The sequence below is a fragment of the Lates calcarifer genome, linkage group LG10, assembly GCF_001640805.2.
Source record: "Lates calcarifer isolate ASB-BC8 linkage group LG10, TLL_Latcal_v3, whole genome shotgun sequence".
Taxonomy (NCBI): domain Eukaryota; kingdom Metazoa; phylum Chordata; class Actinopteri; family Centropomidae; genus Lates; species Lates calcarifer.
Window position 1 is genome coordinate 23,806,756 of NC_066842.1, and position 26,414 is coordinate 23,833,169.

Sequence of the window (26,414 nt, forward strand, 5' to 3'; positions counted from 1 at the left end):
GGCCATTCATAGTGTTACATTTGTTTGTACAGTACCTGTCAAAGGTTTGGACACACCTTCTCATTCAATGGTTTTTCTTTGTTTTTATCACTTTCTACATTTTAGATTAACACTGAAGACATCAGATCTATGAAAGAACACAAGAAATTATATTGTAAACAAAAAAGTGTATGTTTTATATTTTAGATTCTTCAAAGAAACCACCTTTTGCTTTGATGACAGCTTTGCACACTTCTGGCATTCTCTCACTCAGATTCATGAGGTAGTCACCTGTAACTGTTTTCAGTTAACAGGTGGGCCTTGTCAAGAGTTAATTTGTGGAATTTCTTGCCTTCTTAATGTGTTTGAGACCATCAGTTGTGTTGTGTGCAGAGGTAGGGTTGGTACACCATTCTATACAGTGAATACCCCTATTTGACTACTGCCATATTATGGCAAGAACCACTCAACAAGAGAAATGACAGTCCATTATTACTTTATGACATGAAGGTCAGTCAATCCAGAAAATCTCAAGAACTTTAAATGTATCCTCGCGTGCGGTCACGAAAACCATCAAATGCTATGATGATTACTAGCCTCAGAAACCGCAGATTAACAGCACCTTAGATTAGAGCCCATATAAATGCTTCACAGACTTTAAGTTGCCAACATATCTGAACATCATCCGTTCAGAGGAGACTGCGTGAATCAGGCCTTCATGGTCAAATTGCTGCAAAGAAACCACTACTGAGGAAGAAGAACAAGAAGAAAAGAACTGCTTGGGCCAAAGAACACAGGAAATTGACATTAGACCAGTGGAATTCTGTACTTTGGTCTGATGAGTCCAAATTTGAGATTTTTGGTTCCACCTGCAACGTCTTTGTGAGATGCAGGAAAGGTGAGCAGATGGTTTCTACATGTGTGGTTCCCACCATTTAGCATGGACAAGGAGGTGTGATGGTGTGGAGGTGCTTTGCTGGTGACACTGTTGGTGATTTATTCAAAATTCAGGTCACACTTAACCAGCATGACTACTGCAGCATTCTGCAGTGACATGCCATCCCATCTGGTTTGTGCTTAGTGGGACCATCATTTGTTTTACAACAGGACAATGACCCCAAACACACATCAAGGCTATGTAAGGGCTATCTGACCAAGAAGGAGAGTGATGAGTCATCAGATCACCTGACCTCCACAAATACCTGACCTAAACCCAATTGAGACGGTTTTTGGATGAGTTGGACCGCAAAGTGAAGGCAAGGCAGCCAGCGAGTGCTCAGCACTTCTCAGAACTCCTTTAAGACTGTTGGAAAACCATTCCAGGTGACTACCTCATGAATCTGATTGAGAGAATGCCAAGAGTGCAAAGCTGTTATCAAAGTAAAAGGTGGCTACTTTGAAGAATCTAAAATATAAAATATATATATTGTTTAACACTTCTTTGTTCTCTACATAATTTCATATTTAACACCTGCAAAGGTACATGAATCCAGGAGTGACAGATGGAGTTGTCGAGGTTCAAGAGTTTTATAAAAAACAAAAGCCACCACAAGCAAAATACATTTTACACACCACTGGGAGTTTAGGGATCTTTATGTTTTCAGGAAGGTGAGATGGTCACCATAAAGCACTGATAAATATTTTATATAACTAAGGGTTAAAAGGACTGTGTGAAGTGGTTGTTTATACTGATGTAGTGACAAATTATTACCCAACTCTCTCATGCTGACACATCAACTTTATGACGTGATAATATGTCATTGCACTGTGCCCAACTGAACCCCACCCACAACCCCTTAATGCAGCTTGCTTACTTACTTCAGCCATGAGGTCATATCTTGTCACAGAAAGTGAAAGCGTGTGTGTTGTCAGAAGCTCTTGGACTTTCAGTCACAGTGGTCTGCTGGGAGAGCTCACAGCACAGGTGCGAGGTGGAAAAAATGTCTGCTATCTGTATGTGTTTTTATGTGTCTGTCTCATTCTATCTATCTGACTTCCTGAGACATTTTCTCTCTGCATCTCACATGCCCCATAAATCAATCCTTGCAATATATAGAAATATTTATTAATAACATCTGAATGGACAATTAACACAGTCTGCCTTAGGTTCATAATACATCTTGGGTTTACAATATGATTAGTACCTCACAACAGAAGAGAGATTTTAAAATGACTCATGGAAAATGCATGCACTGTCCCTACAAACACAGAAGAAATCGCCATCATTATGTGTGACAGTGTTCAATACAAAGACATAAACAATACTGGTAATAAACTGAATTGAAAAAAAAAAAAACAAAAACAAAACAAACAAAAGAAAAACCTAACACTGGCTTATTAAAATAACCACAGGGTGTGGTCCCAATCAAAGAAGAAAACATAGGGCAATTATAATTTCAGAATGGAAACAATCCAGTTACTAATACTTTATAACCAGTGCATGAGAGATTTCAGTGTTCAACTCAACAACAAAGAACTAAAACTTTGTTGATGTGAACAGGAATGCCCTCTTACCTCTAAATGAGTAAGTCTGCCTATCTAACTCTCACTGTATCAATGATAGCTGATCACACACACAAATCACTAGCCACAGCTTCACATGTTCACCTAAAAATGAATGAATTTTGGTCCACAAACTGGAATTTGTTTAACAAAACAAAGCTTGACCTTTTAGATATTCTCAACCTGTTAATACTGTCAGTAACAATTCAAAATGATGAATAGTAGTTCAGTTGGAATGTAGTTAAGTGTTTTTTGGTTGTGAAGACACATGAGGAAGTAAGGAGAGGGTATTAGCCTTTGTAGTCTTAAGCACACTAAAGCCTAGTTCAATTTAATGACACATCAGTTTGAGTAATGGCTTATACCTGATGTTACTACTGTAGTCGCTTGTTAGTCATACCTTGTACTTTATTTATTAACATTTCAGTAGAACTATCCGCAAGTCTATCATCCATCATTCTACCACCCTGTAAGTGTGTTTATCTGTGTTGGTATTAGTGTATGGGTGCTTGTGTGGTCATGGTGATGGTGGTGTCTTCAGCGAATTGGTGGATCCACCTTGGCTTCCACTCCCCGCTGCTCCCTGTCCGACCCACTGGACCGAAGAAAGAAAGAGAAAGAGGGAGATGATGCAGTTTGCTACAGGCAGAAGTGAAATGAAAGCCTAGAATTTACCAGTGTTGAAAGAAAACCCTGGTGATATTTTTGCTTTATTTACACTTAGATCTTCACTAAAAATGCAAACGTTGAGCTGAGAGTTGAGGCTAGTGGAATCATGTCCAAGCATCCTCCAAAAAAATGTCTGGACCAACTTTCAAAGCAGGTAAACCAGAGACCATTGGGCCCCCAAAAGTCCTGCTTTACTGCATATATATATATATATATATATATATATATATATATATATATATATATATGAATTTGCAATACATACCACAATGGTATTGGGGTTTCCACAATGATTGTTGTTTATTACTAAAATACTCATCAACCTTACCAACAAACATGAACAAAACAGAGGTCACATGCAACAGAGTTGAGAGGCAAAAGGAAACAGGAGCTCAGCAGTATACATCTTTCCAACTTCCCAACTAACTCAAGAAATACAAGATGAGTCTATCAACACAACTGTACTAATTTCTATTTTTGCATTAATGATAGATCAAATGACAATGTGTAATGCGAAAGAAATCATTTATAGTGGCATTCCCACAGAGAATTTCAACACAACTGTGCATTTTGTCTTTCAGGTGATTGTTTTGGTTTTACAGTTTGCAATACTGTTTTGTTTCACCATTCACATTAACCTAATTTCCAGCTGCAAAAGCCAGCTATTTTTAGAGAAAAATGCTCTGATAAACCCATGTATGCTACCTGTCCAACACCAAACAGCAGACATATTTGCAACCAGCTAATTAACGTTGTGTTTCCAGCTTGGTAGATTGCCTCCTCCAAAAAAAAAAAAAAAATCAATGAATACACTATCAGCTGAGTCAACTGATAATAGCTTCTTGCACTTCTCTCCATTTTCTCTGTACTGGACTGTTTACCCCCATCTTACAGTTTGTCCTCAGGATTATTTACATTTCACTATACACAAGTTTTCTTATTAAGGGGTGGGGGGGGGTTAAGCTTTCACAACCAACAGCTTGCCAAGTATGAGTTGGCGACCCCATTAAATTGGTTAACAGGACAATAAAGTTTACATATATTACTACAAAAATGTGTTTGTACCATCAAGTCCTCTCTCATGACTGTCTGTAAACCATACCTCGTTTGTTGTTTATACAACAGAGGAGGTTGCATAAAAGTATGGATCATGGCTAAGATAGCAGCCTCAATTTTAGACATTCCTCCATTCCATAAAATTTCAGCACTGTAAAGACATTTTGCTACTTTTCAGTAATGCACATTTCTGGGTCAAAGTTTAAAAAAAAAAAAGTTGAATTGATGCAAAAAAATAAAATAAAATAAAAAGATTTAACAGGTTTATTACAAATCTAATGAAATCTGACTTTCTAAAATGTTGTTGTTACCAGGCATTCAGACAAATTAAATTGTCTTTGGAAAAGTCTATAAGCTACATTAAACCACTTCCTGTAAGAAATGTCTGGAGGGAAGGTCAATGCCTTGGGCTCTTTGTCATGTTCCTTGAGCCAGTTCTGTCCAGTTTTTATGGTGTGATGGGGAGCATTGTCCTGCTTGGGGAGGCTGCCACTGTCAGGGAGCATGCTTGCCACAGGGGTGTATGCTTTGTCTTCAACAATGTTAAGTTGGGCGGTATGTGTCAAAATAACATCTAGATGAATGCCAGGACCCAAGGTTTCCCCGCAGAACATTGCATTGTGAAGAGATAATTAATCTTATTCGCTTTACCTATCAGTGGTTTTAATCTTGTGGTTGATCGGTGTGAGCTCAAAGATGGCTTGGGAACATATAAACTTAGGGTTGTGAAAGTAGCCGCTGTGGTGTGCCTTTCTGTTATTTAACCACTTATTCATGTGACAAAGTGTAGGCAGCTGAGATCCCTGCTTTCTTCATTTCCTTTTCTCTCCACTCAGTAGCATCAGTAGCATCTGACATGGCTTGAAAGGATGATGGAGAATTCAAGATCATTTTGTGGTTGTTGGTCATCATCGTTTGTGTGTGTTCACAGCACACAGATATCAAGATGGTGAATTATTAATGCTCTCAGTCTGTGGTCAGAGGGTCAGTGAGGCTTACTCCAACAATTCAGAAAATCCATGAAAGTGGATAAAAACCTATGTGTGTGCCAGAGAGAGTATGTGTGCATATAAGTGTGAATGTGAGAGACAAAATCTCCAAATTTTCTGGGATGTATTTGTTGAATTTTATCTGTAAGTTTTTTTATGTGTGAATATTTTAGGTGTGCATATCACTGATAAATACAGTGTTTGTACATAGTAGTGCATGTGTATGTGTATATTTATGTGTGCTTGCATGTGAGACATGTCAAGTAGGCTAGGTCTCCTCAGGACCTCTGTGTAGCTCTTTTAAAGAAACACAGATAAGCCATTAGTCTGATATCAGGTCCTGCTGCTGCTGCTACTGTAGTTCACTGCTGCTAATGGCCTCACTTGATGTGCTTGTCATACTATAGATTCCATAAAACTGGAACAGTGTCCCTGATTTAAAGCACCTAAAAGCAGATGTAGCAACTGTACGGCTCTGCAAGTTTCAAATCTGCAGTTTAGGTCCAGCCTGAGACCCTGTCAGTTTTTTTTTTTTCTTTTTTTTCAGATGAATTATCTGTGCGGGTGTTTTTAGAGTTCACAGACTCACTCTTATTATTGTTATTACACTTGCTTTCTACCTTAATCTACTATCCTGTACACAATCTGTAATACATTGTAAATGGCAGGTAAATATGAACTATGTGCATGCCATTCATTACTGATTGGGTATATTTTTATATTTTTTTATACTTGATGGGTGTTATATTATTATTTTATTATAATTTTTTTATTTCTATTTTCTAATTTTTCAATTTTCTATTTGTATATGTGTAACGGAGCACTGCAACACAACAATTTCCCACAAGGGATAAATAAGGATTCTGATTCTGATGTTACTGTGTGTCTTTTGACTAGCAGTATTAGGAAGATTTTCTGTACACTATCAGTGTGAAGATGCAGAATGAATAAACAGAATCAACAAACAGAATGTGCTTCTGAACTGGCAATGGAATGTTAAAATCTCCATAATGTCAATGATCAAGAATGGATCTTCACACCGAAGATGAGGATTTTTCTCCTATATTCATGATACTCTTAACAGTACTCAGGACCCATTGTGATGACTAAGCCCACTATTAACAATACTAATACCATAATACCAACACTAGTGCTAATAACTACCTAAAGCACTCCACTACTTGAGCATGACAGTATACAGGTAAATAGAAGGGCAGAATGCTGCAATGCATTGCAATACACTTGGGCTGAGCCTTATTTGTCAAAATGTTCCTAACTACTCTTGAATATGAAATTATTTAACATTATGAATGTTGTATAAATTGTATAAATGCAGCTCATTATCGTTTTGAATTCTGAAAACTGACTGGTTGCATTTTTGTTTTTGTTTAGTTTTTCTCATTTTTCATAATGTGAGTTGAAATTTCTTCTTTCTCCTTTCTCCTTAGCATTAGTAGCACATGTAACTTAAGTCAGTCAACTGGAAGGTAAAAATAATCTAAATAGATGCTTATTATACATTAGTCAGCCTGATTTTAGATGGAATTCCATTTGGGTAGCAAAGAAAATCACTGACATGTTCATTAGAGATGGAATAATATGCATTATCAGACCTCCTCAGGTAATAAAAAAATAATGATTAGAGAGGGATTACATCAACAGTCCTCATAATGACCACTGTTAGTGTAGCTGGCAAGTTAGCTTCTGGCTAGGTGCTTCCTATTACATTTTGTAAGAAATGGTAGATGCTAATGTGTGTCATTGCTGATGTTAGGCATTATATTTACAGCAATCTGTTTAGAGGCATTTTGTCATCTGACCCCTTCAGCTGAATACCACTAGATTTAGTTTTGGCAACTCCATTAAAATTTACACAAATTAGTCCAGCATCTGGTCTAATGTATTTTGTTTTTTTTTAATGAGTGTGGGCTGTGAATTCAGAAATAGAAACAGCTCAGTGAATGCGCCTCTGTGTGTGTGTCTCTCTCTGTAAGCTAGGTGCCTCTGTTGTGGCAATCACAGCAAAACAAGTTGAGTATACATGAGGGTTATGCAGTATTTTTATTTTTACTGTTTCTCAAAATGGAATTCACAACATGGCAACATAGAATAAGAATACTCATCTAAATTCACTTCATCTGTATTTCTGAAGTTAGCTCTTTTCTAAATTAAGAATCTTTGTAGTTTAGAAAAATGTTTGTACACTTCATTGTATGGAAGATTGTAATTAACATGTCTACTGCAATTGGATTTTTGTGTATTTGTTCTTTCAATATTATTACACAAGTATAGTTTTACTTAAATATTCTGATTTCTTAGTCTGATCAGTCTGAATTTCTGATTTATTTCATTTTACCCATCTATTCGAATGGCTGAACAAATTTGACATGTGGATGGTGACTCATACATTTGAAATCAAAGCCATTACAGATTATTCAAAGCTTTTTACCTCTACTACATAAAAAGCTGACCACTTACTAATTATGAAGACATCAGGAGTGAATGGACAGTGGAGAATAATTAATTAATTATATACCTAATTTTTTGTGACACTGTCAGTCAATGGGTCTACCACTTAAGTCCAGAGTAAAATATCTCTGCAAGAGGATGAATCCTATGACTTTGGCAGCTTTTGGATTGCCATGAAATTTGGTTCTAATGGTAATGGTGCCCAGAGGATGAAATTTACAGTACCACCAGCAAGTCAAGATTTTCACATATGCTGTAAAATATATCAACTACTATGTTGAGATATCTCCTCTAATGCCTTCATGAGGTTAACATTTGTGGTTTTGAATGAAATGTCCTGATAACTATAGGATAGACTGTTATGATATTTAGTTCAGACATTCACGTCCCCCTCAGCAGGAATTCTAATAACTTCATCAAGTGCCATAATCTGGTACAATTTTTAATTCATCCAGTTCTTTTGTTCCTGAGCAAATACCAGTTAAACCCATGAGAGTCCCATCAGCTTCAGCTGTACCTTGTCTTTTGTGCTAATTTGAAAATACTAAACTAATATGGTAGACATTTGAAATACTATCTGCTAAATATGAGCATGTTAACTCTATTACTGTGACCACTGTGACCATAGCACGACATCATTTAGCTCAAAACACCACCGTGCCTAAATACAGCCTCACAAAGATGACTCTTGGACTTGTTTTCTCAATGACTTTAGCCTGAGATGATTGCATGAAGAGGATCATCAGAATGTTTACTTTCTAAGAGTGTAACCTAGAAACCCCAGTTTAAAACATCTGTAACAAATATTGTACCAATACAAAAAGTAGCCTGTACCTCTATGAGTGGGTGCCAGTGTGCGATGGGTTTTCCGTGGGTACGTCAGCATTTCATTCCAGTGGTCTCGTCCCAGACTCTCAGCCTCATTGCCGACCCTGCACACTCCGATCACTTCATTATGTCCAACCCTGTGGGACAGCAAAGAATAACACATGAAGAAACCAGAATGTTGAATCAGTTAATGTACTGTAGATGAGCGTAATGAGTGTAATGTATGTATTTAACTTACTGACCGATCATAGTCCATGACAGCTATGAGCAAGCTGATCTGGTCAATGTTCTCAGGAGGAACATCAAACACAATGGCTTCATTGTACACAGGATTCAGAGTGTTACGCTTTGTTGACGTCTTCCTTTTCTTCAACCTCCGGCCTTCACACATCAGAGACACTTTCACGTATGGATCTGGAGCCAGGTAACATGGTACTTTCAGCAATGATGTCAAAATGTATTGATATAGGGAGCCATTCAACAAAACAATAATGTAGCAGTTCAACACCTTATGTGTACATTTGACCTCACAGCAGAAATGCTACATTGTCTGTCAGCACCCACCTGAGGCTCCAGTGATGTCCATGGCTTTGAGATTTCTGGCTTTAATCATTGTGATGGTAAGCCTGCCAGCCGTGGGGAGATAGCACAATGAGAACATCAGCTCTCCCAGGTCCACATTGTCCTGCAAATCATGATATTGCGTTTTATATCAGTACCGTTCATTATGCTTTCATGATGGCATTTTAATTATGAACTTAAATTCAGCGTTAAATCCTCATTTACCATAACTTGCCTCTTGCAAGAGATGGAAAACACTTATGAGGGAAGATTAACATCAACATCCTCAAGCTAAGCATCATATTGAAAAGATGAATTTAATCAGGGGAAATATTCAGTAAATAAAGATACATCACCTTTGACAGTCATTTGTAACAAATAGCACTTATTGGAATCTGCATTGTATATATACTTAGTCTCAGCTATTCCCACAAAATTGAGAAGATTTAGGGAGTTTTTATGTTGTGACATACAACATTAGAAGGCTGTGTGAAAAAAAAGTTGAAAAGATTATGAAAAGCATGACTCTGATAAAGGACCACACTGCCAGAAAGAAAACAAAACAATACAGGCCATATCTGTAGCTGCAGTACTGTGGTTGACCACTAGGAATTGGTTCCTGGTTTATACTCCCTGTAATTTGTTGGCACATTGCTACATTTCTTGATGACTTGCCAATGAGTGTAGACCAGCTGAGCAGATTGAAACTGGTTTCAGTAAAATGTATTGCACGATACTATTTTCATGCACATGTATAAGTATGTGCATGCTTGCACATGTGCAGGGGATACACAGGGGCCAACTTGAAAAAACATGACTCTATAGTGCTAATAGTGGTCAGCATCTTCACAGGGTACCTTTGAGTGGCATTAGAGTCAAGAACTTTATACTTCTCAAAACATATATACAATACATATACTTCACAGCTCAAGAAAATTCCAGGGTTTTTCCTTCATTTACAAAATCTCAGCTGATGCCAAAACCCAGACAGAAATATAAAAGTTGCATTGTGAAGCGAGCAAAACTACTTAGCTTCCTGGTCAACAAGTTGACAAGAAGTTCTAGACTTAAGAAAGGATTTCATCTGTTTAGTTCTGAAACTCAATTTACCAGATGGCACATTATTATATCATAACCCTAACCCTAACCCTATCCCCTGTGGATCAAGCCTGTGACACGTCTGGTAAAAAATAAAGAAATGAAAACTAATATTAAAGAATAAATTCTACTACTAGTTCTAATAATAATAATAATAAAAGGAAATCTTTCTGATCACATCTGCAATGTGCAGCAATGGCATGACTCTCTATTAATCAGCATGTTTCATGTTACAGGAATGTTATAACCTGAGCATTTAAATTCTATGCAACCTGGTTTTGAAAATTTGTTTCATCTCTGTATTTGCTTAAACCTGTGGAATCTGCCATCATGTTTAACTACTCCTCTTTTCCTAAGAAAATATCCCTGCTTTCACAACTCATCCACATTCATGTACATGCAAAGCTCTTCTCCCAATTAACACATCTGAAAATAATGTGTGATGGTGTGAGAGTGAGTGGTGCATTTATGAAACACAAGCGCACAAGGTTACCCTTACAAGGGAAACTCTGATTTCTAGTTTAGTGCTTTCTTCCACACTGGGCTGACACAGAACTCCCTGTTACAAAATCTTAAACAGGAAGTGAAAAGAGCCGCATTTGTACTAAATTTGGATACTTAATTACGACAAGGGATTTTACAGGAAAATACAACAAATACAATTCAGTTATGAGAGCTGTAGTTGATATGATAAGATAAGATAGACTTTATTTGTCCCACAAGTGGGATTACACAAGTGGGATAAATAAAGTCTATCTTATCTTATCAACTACAGCTCTCATAACACTCTCTCTTTTCAAAGGGCACAGTTACAAAGAAGGTTAACACAACTATCTGTTTCGTCATGCATTCTGTCCAAACAGTGATTAATACACAGGATGTTAGTGATTTTGTATTTAGTCTTTGGCTAGTCTGTGGCAACCAATTAGCTAGAAAGCATAGTTAAAGGTCAGATGCAATAGTTAAACTGGAAAATCTTTGTTACTTTCAGACATCAATAAATCATCTATCTCATGCTGATTAAGATTAATTGAAGTCAGGCTATACAGAGAAATACACAGACACACATGCACATTAGGATGCTGCTGCTCAGCGTCTTCTGCTCAAAATTGCTGAAAATCAAATTGAACAGAATGAGTTGATTCATCAAGGATGTCAGCATCTACATGCTCACAAGCATGCAAACACACATGTTCTCACACATATGCACACATACGCATACACAAACAGTGCTGTTCAGGATCCATGATATTAAGACTGTGTGATGAGTTGATTCATCACACATGTTGCTAAGGCAGAATCCACCTCTGACACTGCATCAGTTGCTTGGAGCCTTAGGTGTTAATGATGTACTGCTTATTATGTCTCCAAGGTGTAAATCTCATATGAATTTTGGGACAAGCACAGGAATGCACATACACAAACCAGCATGCACATACACAGACTGTAGATTGGCAAGCCCCTCAGCTCTCCACAGATAATGTGATAACCTTCTCCCATGACACACACACACACGTCATACAGCACATTTAAGTTTTCAGGCTATAGAGCCACTACTGTTATGAGCACTCAAATCAAGCCTGCGGTCAGGATTATGGTCACTTTTCCTCTGCCAATGAAATTAGACTGGTGCTCTAAAGCGCTCCAATAAAGCATAGAGAGGGTGTGAATAGTCCATCTTCTCCAATTATAAAACTAGCGCCTCAGGATCAGCCAGGCTTTATCTACAAGCCTCTGTCTTGCTGTGTCTTTAGTAATCACAGGCTTGGTCTAACTTGATGTCTCTCCTCTCTTTCTCGGTCTTTTTCTTCCTTTGTGCCACTGTGTGTATTTCTGTGCCTGTGGAGGGCTTCCTCTAAGTGTTATGTTTAACATGTGTCACTATGAAATTAACAGGTACATTAAACATTTATTAGACTATGGAAAACTCTTTGACAACCACAGTGCTGATTTCCAATATATTTTTATGATTCCACTTCCACTTATGTTCTGACCAAAGAGGATAATTATGTTCTTTGGTGGTAGAAAGTAAGTACATTTGTACTATCAAGCAAAAATGCAGATTAAAAATACAAAAAAAAAAAAAAAATGTACAACTATGATTTTGTTTCTATGATTTGTTTTGTTTGTTTGCATTTAAAAGAATTATACTGAATTAAAGATGTTATTAAAGGTGTATTCCAACAGTGTCCTAATGCACAGGAACTGTAAAACGCTTGTCCAGAAGATTCATGTCATTCACTGCCCAGCCAGATGTTTACCTAGCAAAATGTGATATAAGAAGAAGACCTTTTTTTATTCTACCGACTATTCTACACAAATAACACGTTAATGATTATCTAAGTTAATTTTACTCTTGCTCACACTCACTGCCAGTAGTTGTCATGTTTACTCAGAAACCTCCATGTTCGTGTTGGAGTGTTGAGAATGACTCTTCCGTGGTCACTGCTGTCACTGAAACTATGAAACTAAATACTGCTCTTAGTTTGTGCACTTTGGATACTAATGTTCTCACTGCAGGGACTGTATCCATGGGAAACTAGTTACAGGTTCATGTTGTTTCATTGCATCTATTCAGCTTTGCACATAGTTTTCATGAATGTTTTCTGAAACATAAAAGAAAAATGAATCTATCTGGTGACAGGTGTGAATGTATAAAATGTAAATATAAGGAATACCAATATATTTTTTATCTAATATTCTAGTGAAATCCAACTTATTATTGCTTTGAGTCTTATAATTAGTTTTATTTTTGCAATGATTTTTCAATTATTATGACAAACACCCACAAGGTCATGTACAAATGTATGTACTGGCACAGTCAAGGTTGTGGTCTGAAACTGTAAATAGTAATGCTTTGGTAATGTTATTTTTCTATTTTATTGATGCATTTTGATTAAGAGGACTGAAATGCATTAACTCAGTACTATAAGGACACAATGCAGGCATGAGAGTTTGTACAGTTCACTTCAACATCGAAGATCCCATTACGTGAGGGCCAGTCAGCAGTACAATATATCTGCCTGGATGAACATGGTGGAAGTAAATAAATCACTGCTTAGTTTGAACTTTAGCTGTATAGATAAATATATCTTGACAGAATCAGGTTAGGCTGAAGGATCCTTAATAACTCTCAGTAAAGGATCATGAGACAGTAAAAAAGGAGCTGTGTGAGTACTCCAAGTGGCACTGTGTTGTACATGGGGCTCACTTCAATTTAGGTGTGCATCAGTTGTTTTACATTTTGTATGTAAACATGTGTATCAAAGAGAAAGACTGTGATATATAGCTATCAAAAAGTGCCCTCTAACAGAAATGCTCACCACACATAGCATTTCAATAAATCATCAACATTAATTTGGAAATGTGGGGCTGATCAGGGTTCAGTATCTTGCCCAAGTATACTTCGGCATGCGGGCTGGAGAAGCTGGGGATCGAACCACTCCTGAGCCACTGCCACCCAAAACACATATGTTTAGTTTGTTAAAGAAAAAGTCTGAGAGTTAGAGGTCTTAGTATGCGTGATAATGAACAAATTTGACCACATATGTGTACATTGGTGAACATACCTTTGAACTTTGAAAGGAGGCTGTTACCTGTTTCCCCCATCTTCCAGTCTTTATGATAAGCTAATAAAAACTTCCATGTAGTAGTTTACACACAGGAAATGAAGGCACAGGTGATGTGTCAACAGTAAACAGTCATGAAAGATAGCTAAAACAGAAGAAAAAGGTTCTCTGTATAGGCTATATCATAATGTTTGCCCCTGTAATACATTTAGGATCCTCTACTGACTCGACTGACCATAAGCATCTGGAGAATCGCATTTCTCACTTAGTCAATAAGGGCAAATGGGAGGACAAGTGCTTGTTATATGCTTCCATTTGTCATTGTTGGGAAATGGGAAACTCCTTTACTGAATTAAGCACACACACCCACACACACACTGCATATGCACATGCTGACCCCATTTATCAAGGTCCTAATTACAAGCCAACCAGACTGCAGTCGATAGTATTGACTGGCCCTGCAGGAGCTGCAGGTTACAGTGTCTCTGAACTCCTCATTGTCTTTGTCTCTCTTGAAAATCTTCAGTTGAAGAAAGAAGGCAGGAATGCACATGTAACAGCATGATATACGTCCAACAGCAAACTGAATCTCTTGACACATACTCAATAGTCAAGCTGGGAAGTCTCTCAACACTCTCAAACCATCATACTAATCTGCACCAAGCTAGATATTCAGTTACTTGTTGAGTTAATCTGTTCTTTAGGAGCTGTAAAGCAAAAAATATTTCAAAAAAAATCATGTTAAGAGTTTGTATAAAGCCCTTTTATCACCAGAGGTGGAAAATCAAATTGCATCTTTGTGAGGTTCTACACACATAGTAATGTAGTGACTACTCTTAGGGCCAGTTGTTAAACTGCTATAGCTGAAGAGTTAACCACTAACACAAAAGCAAGTGAAGCTAGCACTAGTCATTAGCAATTTGACCTTCCTTCTACTTTCTCTGTGTAATTTATTCTCACTTGGCACCATGTTCTGAGTTATTGAAGGTGGGAAAAAAGCCCTCTGGGCTAACAAGCTTGTTATCTGCTGTTAGTGAACTAGCACTAACAAGACAATAAATTTATTAATTTACACAGCTCCTGGGTCATAACAGTCTGGAAACTATCCCACTTTTCCTAAGCAGTTTATTCTGACATAGCTAATATGTTACAATAACTCTCCATTCCCTCAAAGGGACTACTGAGGCAGTTTGGTATTGGTCAATGGGAGGCAAACTAGGCCAAAGTTCAAAGTTGAATGTGACACTAATAATTTGCATGACTTTACTTTGTTTCCATGAGTGAATCCATTGATGGTGGCAATTGCACTGAAATCAATCAGATTAGTCATTTGAGATGCTAGTGCGATCAGGTATTAATTCTAGGGATGCACCCATACCGATACCAGTATTGGGTATCAGGTCCGATACCCTGTTGCTGTACTCATACTCGTAAAACTGTTCCGATACCACAGCCCAATACCACTTTACGGCAGCGTGACGTTCACTCGGGCAGTCAGGTGCAAAGTGAGAGCACGGAGGAGCAATGTTGGCGGTGTGGAGGTATTTCAAAGTGGATGATGGTGACTAAAGTAAAGCAGACTGCAAATTATGCTCTGATAAAACATCTAAAAAACCAACACGACACTGAGTTCAAAGCGTTTGCTAATAATGGCAAACAGCAACAACCAACTTTGCAGCAAACTCTGGAGAAGAGGGAGAAGATGTTAAGAGACAACCCACGTGCAGTGAAAATAACAGAGGCTCTGACCCAGTACATTGCTCTTGATGACCAGCCATTGTCGGTTGTTGATAATATAGGATTTAGACGTCTTCTCAGCATACTGGAGCCGAGGTATGAGATCCCTAGCCGACACCACATCACTGACACAGTGTTGCCAAAGCTACACGAGTTTGTGAAGAGGCACATCCGCAGCCTGTTGCAAGACATCTCAGCCCTCAGCTTCACCACTGATATTTGGATGAGCAGCGTTAGCCCGGTGTCCCTCATTAGTTTAACTGCACAGCAGAATGACGAGGATTTTACTCCAGTGAAGAGTCGTACTGCATGCAAAACAGTTTAGGGATTCGCACACCAGCCAAGCCATTGAAGGTGTGTTTGATGACATGCTTCAGACATGTGGGGTCCCTAAAAGCTCTGTTCATGTTATGCTACGTGATAATGCAAAAAACATGATCAAAGCCATGAGTGACGCTGGACTCCCGAGCCTGCCCTGTGTCACACACACCCTCCAGCTAGCTGGCTGTTAATGAGGGGCTTTTAGCACAGAGGAGCGTGGCTGATGCTGTGGCAGTCAGATGGAAAATAGTTGGACATTTTAAACATTCCACCTTAGCCTACTCCTGCCTTGAAGACATTCTGTTTGTTAAAAATCTATCTATGAAGTGTAATGGCATTAATAAGTACTCGTATCGGTACTTGGTATCGGCAAGTATCGGTATCGTATCGGTTTGAAAAAAGTGGTATCAGAGCATCCCTAATTAATTCTGTAATCTCTATGATTTATTATTTATTTATTTATTTTTGTCCAACAAGAAACAAGGGTAAGTCCTCTGTCTATGACTTCATAAAAACCAGCTGTGACAATGATGTCCACAGTTATAATTGTTTTTTTATGACTATAGGGAACATGCTATATAAGGCAATGGCAGTCCAGAGAACTAGAATCCCATTCATATAGAGTGATCATTAATTATATCTTGTTTTAATGTCACCAGTATTATGGGACTGCAGAGTGAAAGAGAAATGCAGGGCCAAGTCAAGCCAGGTTCATTCTGAGCCAGCAACATATGGCTTCCAGAGGAAAATTTTAATTACTGGTGTGTGGATTAAGTTAGATGCTATAGCTTCAACATGAATCCATGCAGAAGAGGACTACATGGTAAACTTGAGGTTGGAGTTAATTAAACTCCACAAAAACTCACAAAAGGGATATGCCAAGACTGTAAATACTAATCAACTTGTCTAATTAGGTATACAGTAACAAGTTCAAGCACCACAGACTATACTAGGACTGTCTCAGCACCCCCATGACTGACTTTCTAATGTACACCCTGCAGGATGAACCTTATTTATTTTTCTTTAAGCAAGCAGTTCAGAAATGTGTGTATATTATAGTCCAGTGCATATGGCCAGGCTTGGCCAGAGGCTTCTGTGCCAAGAGCCATGATTAATGCACATGGACTGGAGACTGGATCAGCGCAGGGTTCCTCCCTGTAATCCCAAGGGAGGTAACCTAGTTCTGCTGAGGACAGTAAGAGAGAGAGAGAGAGTAGAAACATATTTACATTTCTTTAGACCTCCCTCACAGATGCAAAATGCTGTAACATAAAAGTTCCAGCATAAGTAACTAAGTGCAAGGCCTTAGCACGTCAACCAGTCAGATGATATCAAGGATGATTTCACAAAGATATATCAAAGCACACTGAAATGGCTTATTTCACATTGTGTGCAGTCTACAGGAAAAAAATTGAATGAAGGGGACAGGAGGAGGTCTTACAGCTGAGGAGCTGGCCCTCCATTATCCACATTGCCCACATAAAAGTACTCACAGAAAAGTAAAGTAAGGCACTGCATACAGTTTGGGGACTGTAAATGCATGACCATGACATATTGCTCTGGCAACATACGGCTCAAGAAGCTGACACAGATAAGTAATTCTCTCAGATGAGAATCTATAGTATATCTCATATTAAAATCACTGCAGAAGGGCAGAGGGGTTTTTCCTGTCTCTGAACAATCTGCACACTGAGGTCCACAGGATCTTCTATGAATGGTGATGCCAATTTCCCAGAGAAGTGATTGGTCAGTAGATGGTGCTTTTATATGCGTTGATCTGTTATCTCGAACAAAACCTATTCTGAAGCAGGTTAGGTGTGCAGCATAAGTTACCATGGTGATGTAACTGAAGCTACCTTGCTAACCCCAAATTCTCATAGTACAGCTCTCAGAGTGGGAGGAGAACTAGATAATGACAGTTCTCTTCACTCTGAGAACTATAGTAACAGATTAAAGAAACAAGAAGTTACAATGAACTGGATAGATGTTACTGCTGTATACTACAAATTACGGATGTAATGTGTTAATTAACAACATAAAAAAATTCTTAATCTGTTACAATGAAGAGTCACCAGTTAACCTAACCTGCATGACTGTGCAAGGAAGTGAGAATACCTGGAAAAAACCCATACAGGTACAGGGAGTACACAAAAGAGCCCCAGGCAAACTGGGGGTGAATCTGGAACCCTCTTGCTGTGAGACAACAGTGCTAACCACTGCACCACCATGCCAACCTTTTTCAAAGTTGCTCAAGGTAAACATGAGTTGGAAAAGTTCAGTAGTACAGTAGTAAAAAGAAAGTACACCCTGTTAAAAACCATACTTCCTGATCAGCCCCAGGAAGGTTGAACTTAGCCCTCCAACCTACTGGGCCACACCTAAACTCTTAAGAGGCCTGGATTAGGGCCTGAACACTCTCTCCCTTTGTTTGCTGCATCATGTTAATCTGCATGCTGAAGTTAAATTTCCTTAAGTTTCATTGTTTGAGTAAGTGACTGACATTTGTTATAGTTTTTGCTGTTCCTTTGTTCGTTTGAGTAAGTTATTGATATTAGATGTATTTATTGCCGTTTCTTTGTTTAATAGTGAAAGATAGCAGTAAGGGTGTACTTAATTTTTCACACAATGCTCCTGCATTTTGGCCTAGTTTTTCTTAAATAAATAATGACACGGTGTATTATGTCATGTGTTGTTGTTCATCTGAGGTTCTATTTATCTAATTTTAAGACCAGATGATTTTTTATTATGTCCTCATACAGAAAACCATATTATTCAAAGAGGGTGTATCTTCTTTTTCACATGACTATACGTGATTAAGGATCATGTTTGATCATGTTTGAGTGAACTCCTCAGTCTTGGATGCAAAAGACAGGACAGCTATAGTTCACAAGCTGGGTGCCTCAAAGGAGGTTCTAACCCATTTAACTGACCTTATTTAGCCAAGTCTGTTAGAGTCTGAATGGTATTAAAACAATATTTGTGAACCAACAAGAGTGAGTGTGTGTACATATGGGTGTGCTAAAAGGTGGAAGAGTTATCCCACTGGGTCTCTCTATTACTGCAATAACAGGTCAAAACTGGTTTAGTGCTGACCCAGCTAATTTTCTGGTTTTGAAGTTAATTACTTTATGAGGAGTAGCTGTGTCTCTCCCACAGTTTCAAAGCCTCTCCCAAAAATCAGGCTGAGTAGTGGCCACACTCCACCAGAGGTAGGTTCCTGAAACACTTTCTCTGATATGCTGAATTTCTAGTCCTTTTGTGCACCCCCATTTTTTTCACCTTTTATTGAAATTTAAGCAGGTCATAATCTTAAATGTCTTAAACCTTAAATGCGTAAAGGTCAGTGGTAAAATACTGAAGGTAAAAAAAAAAACCAATAAAAGTTTAATAGAAAACTGACCTTTTCAGGGATTAAGAAATAGTTTAACTTACATTTTTTAATGCCTCAATGGATTTGAATGAAGCCTTCAACATTAATGCGTTATTCCTACAGGTGCCCCAACTTCTGTTGATTACTTACAAATTCTCTGTCTGTACAAAAACAATGTTTGAACAAACCTTCTGATCCCTTCTGAGGACAATGTATGTATTGAAGAAGTAGTTCTGTATATTGCCATCAGAACGGTGAAACAAAGGCAAGTAACAAAAGAAGACAGACAAACCGTAGTTGGGAGCACACTGGTTGCTATGTGTATATTTTACTTTGACTCAGTTATCAGCAAACTTCTCAGACTGGACACCTCTCCTCTGTTCATGATAGAGGATGAGGAGGCATTTGAGCTCCTTTTTCCTTTTTCCTTTTTTTTTTGCACATCTTTCCAAATAATGTTTCTTTGCCATTGTAGAGCTGCTGATTATGTGCAACTCCTGGACAAGTAAAACATGTTGATTAAATTTATATTTGAAAAGATTAAAAATAAAACTTTATTCATTTGTTATGAGTTTTAATTCTAGAGTACACGGAGACATTACACTGCATACATTTAAGTAACAATTGGAAAATTTGTGTTCTAAAACCTTGACAGGTAGTGTACATATGTTCAACAACTATACTTAAGTTGTAGTAGGCTGCTCATAATTGCTTATAACTGTGGTCTACACAATATCACCTGAACAATTCTACAGCTATACTGGCAGCTCTGTGACTCTGCCCTGCAGCACTGCAGTGCTTGGAGCTGCTAACAGTAACATATGAACATGATCACAATGACATTATTTCTATACGGCACAATGTTAACCATGGTCACTGTGGTCATTTAGTGTGTTAGCATACTAAGATTAGGTAATTGACTGTAAACATAAGTTACATCTGAGGTTGATGGGAATGCAGTCAGGTGAGAAGCCCCTGAAAACCATAAACAACATTTTGTGTAAATCCATGAAGTAGATGCAGAGATTTAAAAACTGAAGCTCACTAGGGATGTTATATAGCTTACCATTTGTAACTGTATCATCAAGCCTGTCATGTTCACATGTATTTTCTAAAGAGAGTAGAGGCAAACGACAGATAATATAACCTCAACAAGGATACAGTCACTATGAAAAAACTGGTAGCCTTCTAATCAAAAAAGCCTACAGTTTATATAGTCTGCACTGAGGCCAGAATTCTGAAATCATTCCTCCACCCAAACAGTACAGCAAAATGAAAGCACAAGAAACTGATTAAATTAGCAGTAAAAAGTGATGGCCTCATTTCTTTATGTAAATGGCTTACAGCTGCAAAATTTCACCGAACCTTGTATCCTTGGCATTGGCTCAGTTTGCCTGATTCAAACATCTCTTCTTTGAAAAGGTCTTATGTTCACAAGTAATAAAAGGATTAGATACAAGGAAATTTTCCAAGGCTGTATAACAAAAATATCCAATCTATTATTATAGTGTACAAACAAACACTTACACACACAACCAAAGGTGGAGATACTTTTAGTTCTCAGAGGGAATAAAACATCATGATGATAATAAAGCACAGCCCAGTAAGATTATATTATATTGTATTATATATATGAAAATATATAAAAACGAATATAAATTTATATTAGCGTTCATATTTTAGACCCATTCAATCAAAACACAATACAAAAGAATACAAAAGTATTCAAGTTATTCTCTATACTACAAGTGTCACTGGAATTTTGTTCTCTTTTACAGACTCCACTGCACCTCTGAAGGGTCTATTTTTCATTAGGTTTCCATTAACTATATTCTACACTGTCAAGCCATAGAAAATACTGTCACTGTATACTGTTAATAAAACAATTCCAATATAAATAGTTTGTTATTATCTGTTATTATCTCCTTAGTAGTTTAGTTATAGGAACTGTTACATAGGGGTAAATCTTGCACATATTATTCATAAACTATGAAATCATGTGAATTCTCATGTATTCATGGTCAACAGCACTATCCTCAGTTAAAATAGCCTCTATCTTGATAAATATGGTGTTTACAAGGGATAGACCGATTATCGGCGCCGATATTCGGCATTTAGACGCATATCGGCATCAGCCTTTTTTAAAAAACCGACGGGAGATACAAGATCAATTTAAAACTGGGTTAATTTGGCTCTTATGCAGCCACGCCTCTCTGTCTGCAGTCACTACTCTGTCTCCAGCATTGTCCCACCCACAGCACCATCTGATTGGTTACACACAGAGCCACAGCACGGGTAACAGCCAATCAGCAGTGAAAGCTGTGCATGCACAGTGCTCACATACACTGAATAACTCTGCTTTTTGCACCACAATCTGGTGCTGCTCAACTGAGACTACTAATTGATTTGAGATTCACATTTCTGTGCAAATTTTATTTAACTTTGTTTTATTTACTTTATAAAACTTCAGGAAGCTATTTATTTATTTATTAAAAAATTAAATTAACTTTATAAGAGATGCTGCTGACCCTGGGAACTCCCTGCACTTTTGTTTTTGATTGTTATTGATTGAACAAAGATAAGTGAAAGATGAAATAACATTTCAGTTATATTGAAATTTTGGAAAACTTTATTTACTGTAGAAAACTTTAGGGAGCTATTTATTTATTATGTTTAAGTTTTCATTTAACTTTTTTTTAAACTTTTTGTTTATTTTAAAACAAAGATGTCTATTGTCTAAGATAAAAAAAAAAAACCTTTAACATGTTGCAAGTCTGAAAAGCTGTTTAATAAACATATGCTTAAAGGCATTTAAACGTAGTTAAGTGTTGGAGTTTGTATTATCCAAAATTTTGACGTCAATATTTTCACTTTTACTGCAAATGAATATCGGCTCCAAATATCGGTTATCGGACTCCTTGACTACTAATAATCGGTATCGGTATCAGCCCTGATCTCTATCAGCCCTCTATCTCTAGTGTTTACCTGCTTGGTGTTGTGTCACTATTTGCTCCTAAAATAGAAAAGATACATTTCTATCCCAGATTGAGTCACACCAGCCTGCAATATTCACCCAACACAAGAGGCAAACCATATCAGGAGGATTTAACTTCCTTACTGAGTTACACAGAGTACCAAAGTTTTAGATTTATCCAAGTGAATAACGTGATATAGACAATGTTGCTGTATCTCTGGCAAACCATTCCCAGTCTTATGTCAGTGCAGATCTGGGTCACTACCCCCCAGTGTTTCCTACTGCATTCATTAAACATTAACTGTGTCTAAGTATATTTCTATGTCTCTGTCTCTTGAAACCACAGATGAGTTCCACTTGGAAGGGAAATGAGATACAAGTCCACTGATATATCTCCTTCCCTCTGCTGTTGTAATAGGCCTTTACAGGGGTTTTTGCTCTTTTTGATCAAGCAGATTTTGGCAAGACTGAAGAAAGGACATGGAATTTGGGCTATTTCAGATACTTTTGCCTTAGTGGACCAGTGAATGTATCCAAGTGGAAAAATGCTGCAAAAAATGTATGTAAATATGATCTCTAAAACACATTTAGAAGAGCTAGCAACAAAATATAAAGAAATGGATGAAAGGTGGTATCTCACCGAGGTTACATATTGTATGTCTCGGCACAGTTTTGTCTCCCGGGGAAAGTCAGCAAGATCCAGGAAGTTGTCCACCACCACTTGGCCTATCACATCATGGCGTGAAAACCTGTCAAAGTCGTAGACACTGAAATGCAGCTTTCGGCTTGACAGCTCTGCATATGCCACAGGAAAGAGAAACACCTCATCGAACACTGGGTTGAGCGTCTTGCGGTGCACCTTGGTCTGGTGCTTGGTTTTGCGGTCAGGCAGCAGGTAGATCTTGACATAAGGGTCGGAGGTACCTGAGAAGTCCTTGGCGGGAAGGTCCTGGGCCTTGTGGATCTTCACAATTAGTTGTTCCAAGGTCAAAGTCAAACTTCAAGATGAAATGGAGACGCCCACAGCTGTCACTGTGACGCCCATCTTCTGCGTCCACTGAACGCTGCTTATAGAGTTCTGGTTTGATTCGGCCCAAACCAGACAGAGACTCCTGCCGCTGGAACTGAGCAGGGTTAAAATCTGGATTGGACAAGTTCATCTGACGACGGATGGAGTTGTGCCTGTAATAATGGATAAAATTAAAACATGAAATAATTCAAAACATTTTCACTCTTTTTAGCTCTTGTCATCTGTGAGGCAACTGTTGAAGCCACTATGTACCTTTAAGCCTGATGTATTAAATACTATCAACTATGTGATAAAGTATCTCTGAAACAAAATTCTAAGTGGTATGACTGTGTGTATGTATCCATCTATGTTTAACCTGCCAACACCAAAGGCTGGACAGTAGGTTTAGGGATTGATGTGTGCTGACCGTACAGACGAGGTAGGCTCAGTAATCTGTCTCTGGACCCTGTCCCTGGCCAGAGTGTGGACCTGGTTTTTCTCCACCTTGGCCTGGGTCTCCAGTGGGATGTCAGGTGATGTGTGGCTTATCTTTAGGGCTGACTCTGGGACAGCCACAGTCGTGGGCAGCCCTGAAGGTTCCTTCACACAGCCATCCTCACTGTACTCCCTTTCCTCCCCATCCACCTGCACAACAGACATCAGTGTTTACATTGCTGCAAATACTATTTTAGTGTGCACTTGGGAATGACATTTTATGTTGGGGGATTTGAGGACAGAGCCATAATGACTCTGAGCTGTGATTACACACAAAACTAAACAAAAAACAAATGACAGTCATGTCATGTGATGTGTGTGACTGATTAGCAATCATCTGACAACTAATAACAAATAACAACAGATTAACAGATTTATTGTGTAAAGATATCCCCAATTGAAAGCTCATCTGCTAGTTAGTGTGCTGTTGCAGCAATATCTAATCTGCAAAATCAGTATGGACTAGTATTTACAACATCAACATTTGTTACTTACTGCTAAAAGTACCATGTACAACATGTATGTTTTCAAGTTGTGACATGGATTAAAGGCCATTTTCACTGTTATGTTAAGCTAAATTTGGTCTACAGTGGTACTGTAGATATCTTCTGTGCAGCACGTGTTTAATTCTTAACACACTCTCTCCTTTGTTTTATTTTTTTAAACTGAAGACATCTAAAAAGCACTCATATATGAAACATCGGGTGCTGCAGGCTTGTTCCTGTAGCACAGCAGCCACATATCCTGGGTTACAGATTTGTGTAATGCAATTCTAGGGATGGCTTTCATTGGCACTGTAGGAAATTGTGGTTATTGTGGCTCAAATGTAACATCACATCAACACTGATGGTTTAGTATAATGCTTATAAAGTTTAGTATATTAGTTCAGAATTTTGGGAAATAAGCGTATTCTCTTTTCTGTTGAGAATACGAAGACATAGTTAAACCACATAATTTCTACTAAAAACATAATTTGTTGTTTTTACATTTCTTTTTGTTTTGCAGATAAAACAAACAAGATATAATGTGTTTATTAAGTTTAGATATGTATTTCTAAAAAATGTTCAAGGCTAATCGACATCTAGTTCCAAATGAATAATTAGCGTGAGAATTTTATAAAACATCTCATGTAAATGTCAGCAAGAAAGTGAAAAGGCAAATTTTCCTGGCTGATTTGGTGATCACTGTGATTACTGGTACTAATGACAAGTGAGTTTTAATATTATAGGCCCCAGAGTTTAGTTTAGGGCAGCACACTGTAATGCAATGTGTTCACATTGGAAAACTGACTAAGTAGAGTATACTTGAGTGAGTATACATACTAAAAAAAGGGTTCAGTTTTTGAGTATGCTAGTTGATGCAATGCACAAATGAAATGAGAATTAGAGCTAGAAAAAGGGACGGTGGGAGACAGCTCTGGAAAAAACCCTAGAAAACAAAATATAAAATAAGTATGAGATTATTTGGCAAAAAAAGGGAGAAAAAATGTGTCTTTGTTAAACTCCCTGTTAAATGCAGTAGATGCAGTAAATGCAGTAGACGTCCAATCAGATTAAAGCTGGGTAGAGCTGAGCTTGGAATTATAAACCTAGCCAAAAATGCAAAACAACCGCAAAACAACCTTAATAATAATAATCTTAAAAAAATGGAAGATTATTACTTAACTAAATTATTATTTAACACTTTCATGCATGAATTATGAAATCCTCAGTGTTTTTTGTCAAGGAAGAAATTAATAAACGATTATTCAACAAATGTTTTGTCTTTTGTGATCTAATAAAGGTTGAATCAAATGATAGAGCAGAATGATAAGTAGTGATAATGAAAAGTAACAGAGTCAATCAGTCTCAGCACTGACAGGACAGAGCTCCTTCACCAAGTGCATCAGTATGGTCTAACCCCGAGATACACATTCTATTTCACATTTAAGGTAGGATAGCTACATGGAAAAAACACAATGTACTCCCTCCCTGGTCTTGAGCACAGTCAGGCCTAACGGGAAGAGACAAAAGTAACAAGGGTGGGATTTTTTGCCAGGCACACTAATTATGACGGACATAAAGTATCAGAATAAGCCATGACGATGGGAGTTAAGATGGACCAACTGCCAACAGTCAGCAAGACTTACATAGAGTTACACATCTAACTGGCATCTCAGTCCCTACAGGGCCTGTTGCACACGAGGTAGGAAACCATTAGCTCTTATATTGTGGTATTACCATAATCATGAGAATGACACATTTTGCTCTTACATTTTTATTCTTCTTTAGGCATAAAAAAAAAAAGTTTTTAAAACACAATTCTTTCAAGGAGTTTCTCACATGTCCACTCAGGTGGACTGTGTGCATTTGAGTTTTCAGTTGAAGAGCTATGTATTTAACAAACAAATCAACAGAATTATATATTATGTTAAAATGATAAAATAATATGAATTTCTAATAATGTTAAACTAATGTGTTCACATATTTTGCTACTGTTCAGCGCAATGCAGAAACACTGAACCTTGCTCCTGACACCTTAGATTCTCAGCATCCTCAGCTCCACTGTCACTACTGCTAGCATTTGTCAGTACTTCTTGTTGTGGCAGCCATTCATCATCACTGCCATTAGCATCATTCTCATTTGACTCAGGTGGTATCTGCTTCGCTATCCCTACGGCCTTTCTATCATGTGCTGTACTTGAGCTCTACAATGGATTCATAATGGAACTACTCTGCATATAACTTTGTTTTTGTTACAAAAAATCTAAGTTACATTCTACTAACATGAAGCAGTTGATTCACAGCCA

At 37.8% G+C, this 26,414-nt stretch overlaps 1 protein-coding gene across 1 annotated transcript in view; it reads right to left on the bottom strand.

Moving 5' to 3' along the window:
* Positions 1-828: 828 nt before the first annotated feature.
* Positions 829-26,414, bottom strand: part of syt9b (synaptotagmin IXb) — a 41,111-nt gene continuing 15,525 nt past the window's right edge. Inside the window, 8 exon segments of the mRNA XM_018704185.2 lie at positions 829-3,076; positions 8,499-8,531; positions 8,533-8,629; positions 8,735-8,906; positions 9,057-9,177; positions 22,763-23,107; positions 23,109-23,304; positions 23,559-23,776. Coding sequence (XP_018559701.1) covers positions 2,999-3,076; positions 8,499-8,531; positions 8,533-8,629; positions 8,735-8,906; positions 9,057-9,177; positions 22,763-23,107; positions 23,109-23,304; positions 23,559-23,776 — 1,260 coding nt within the window. The 3' untranslated portion in view covers positions 829-2,998.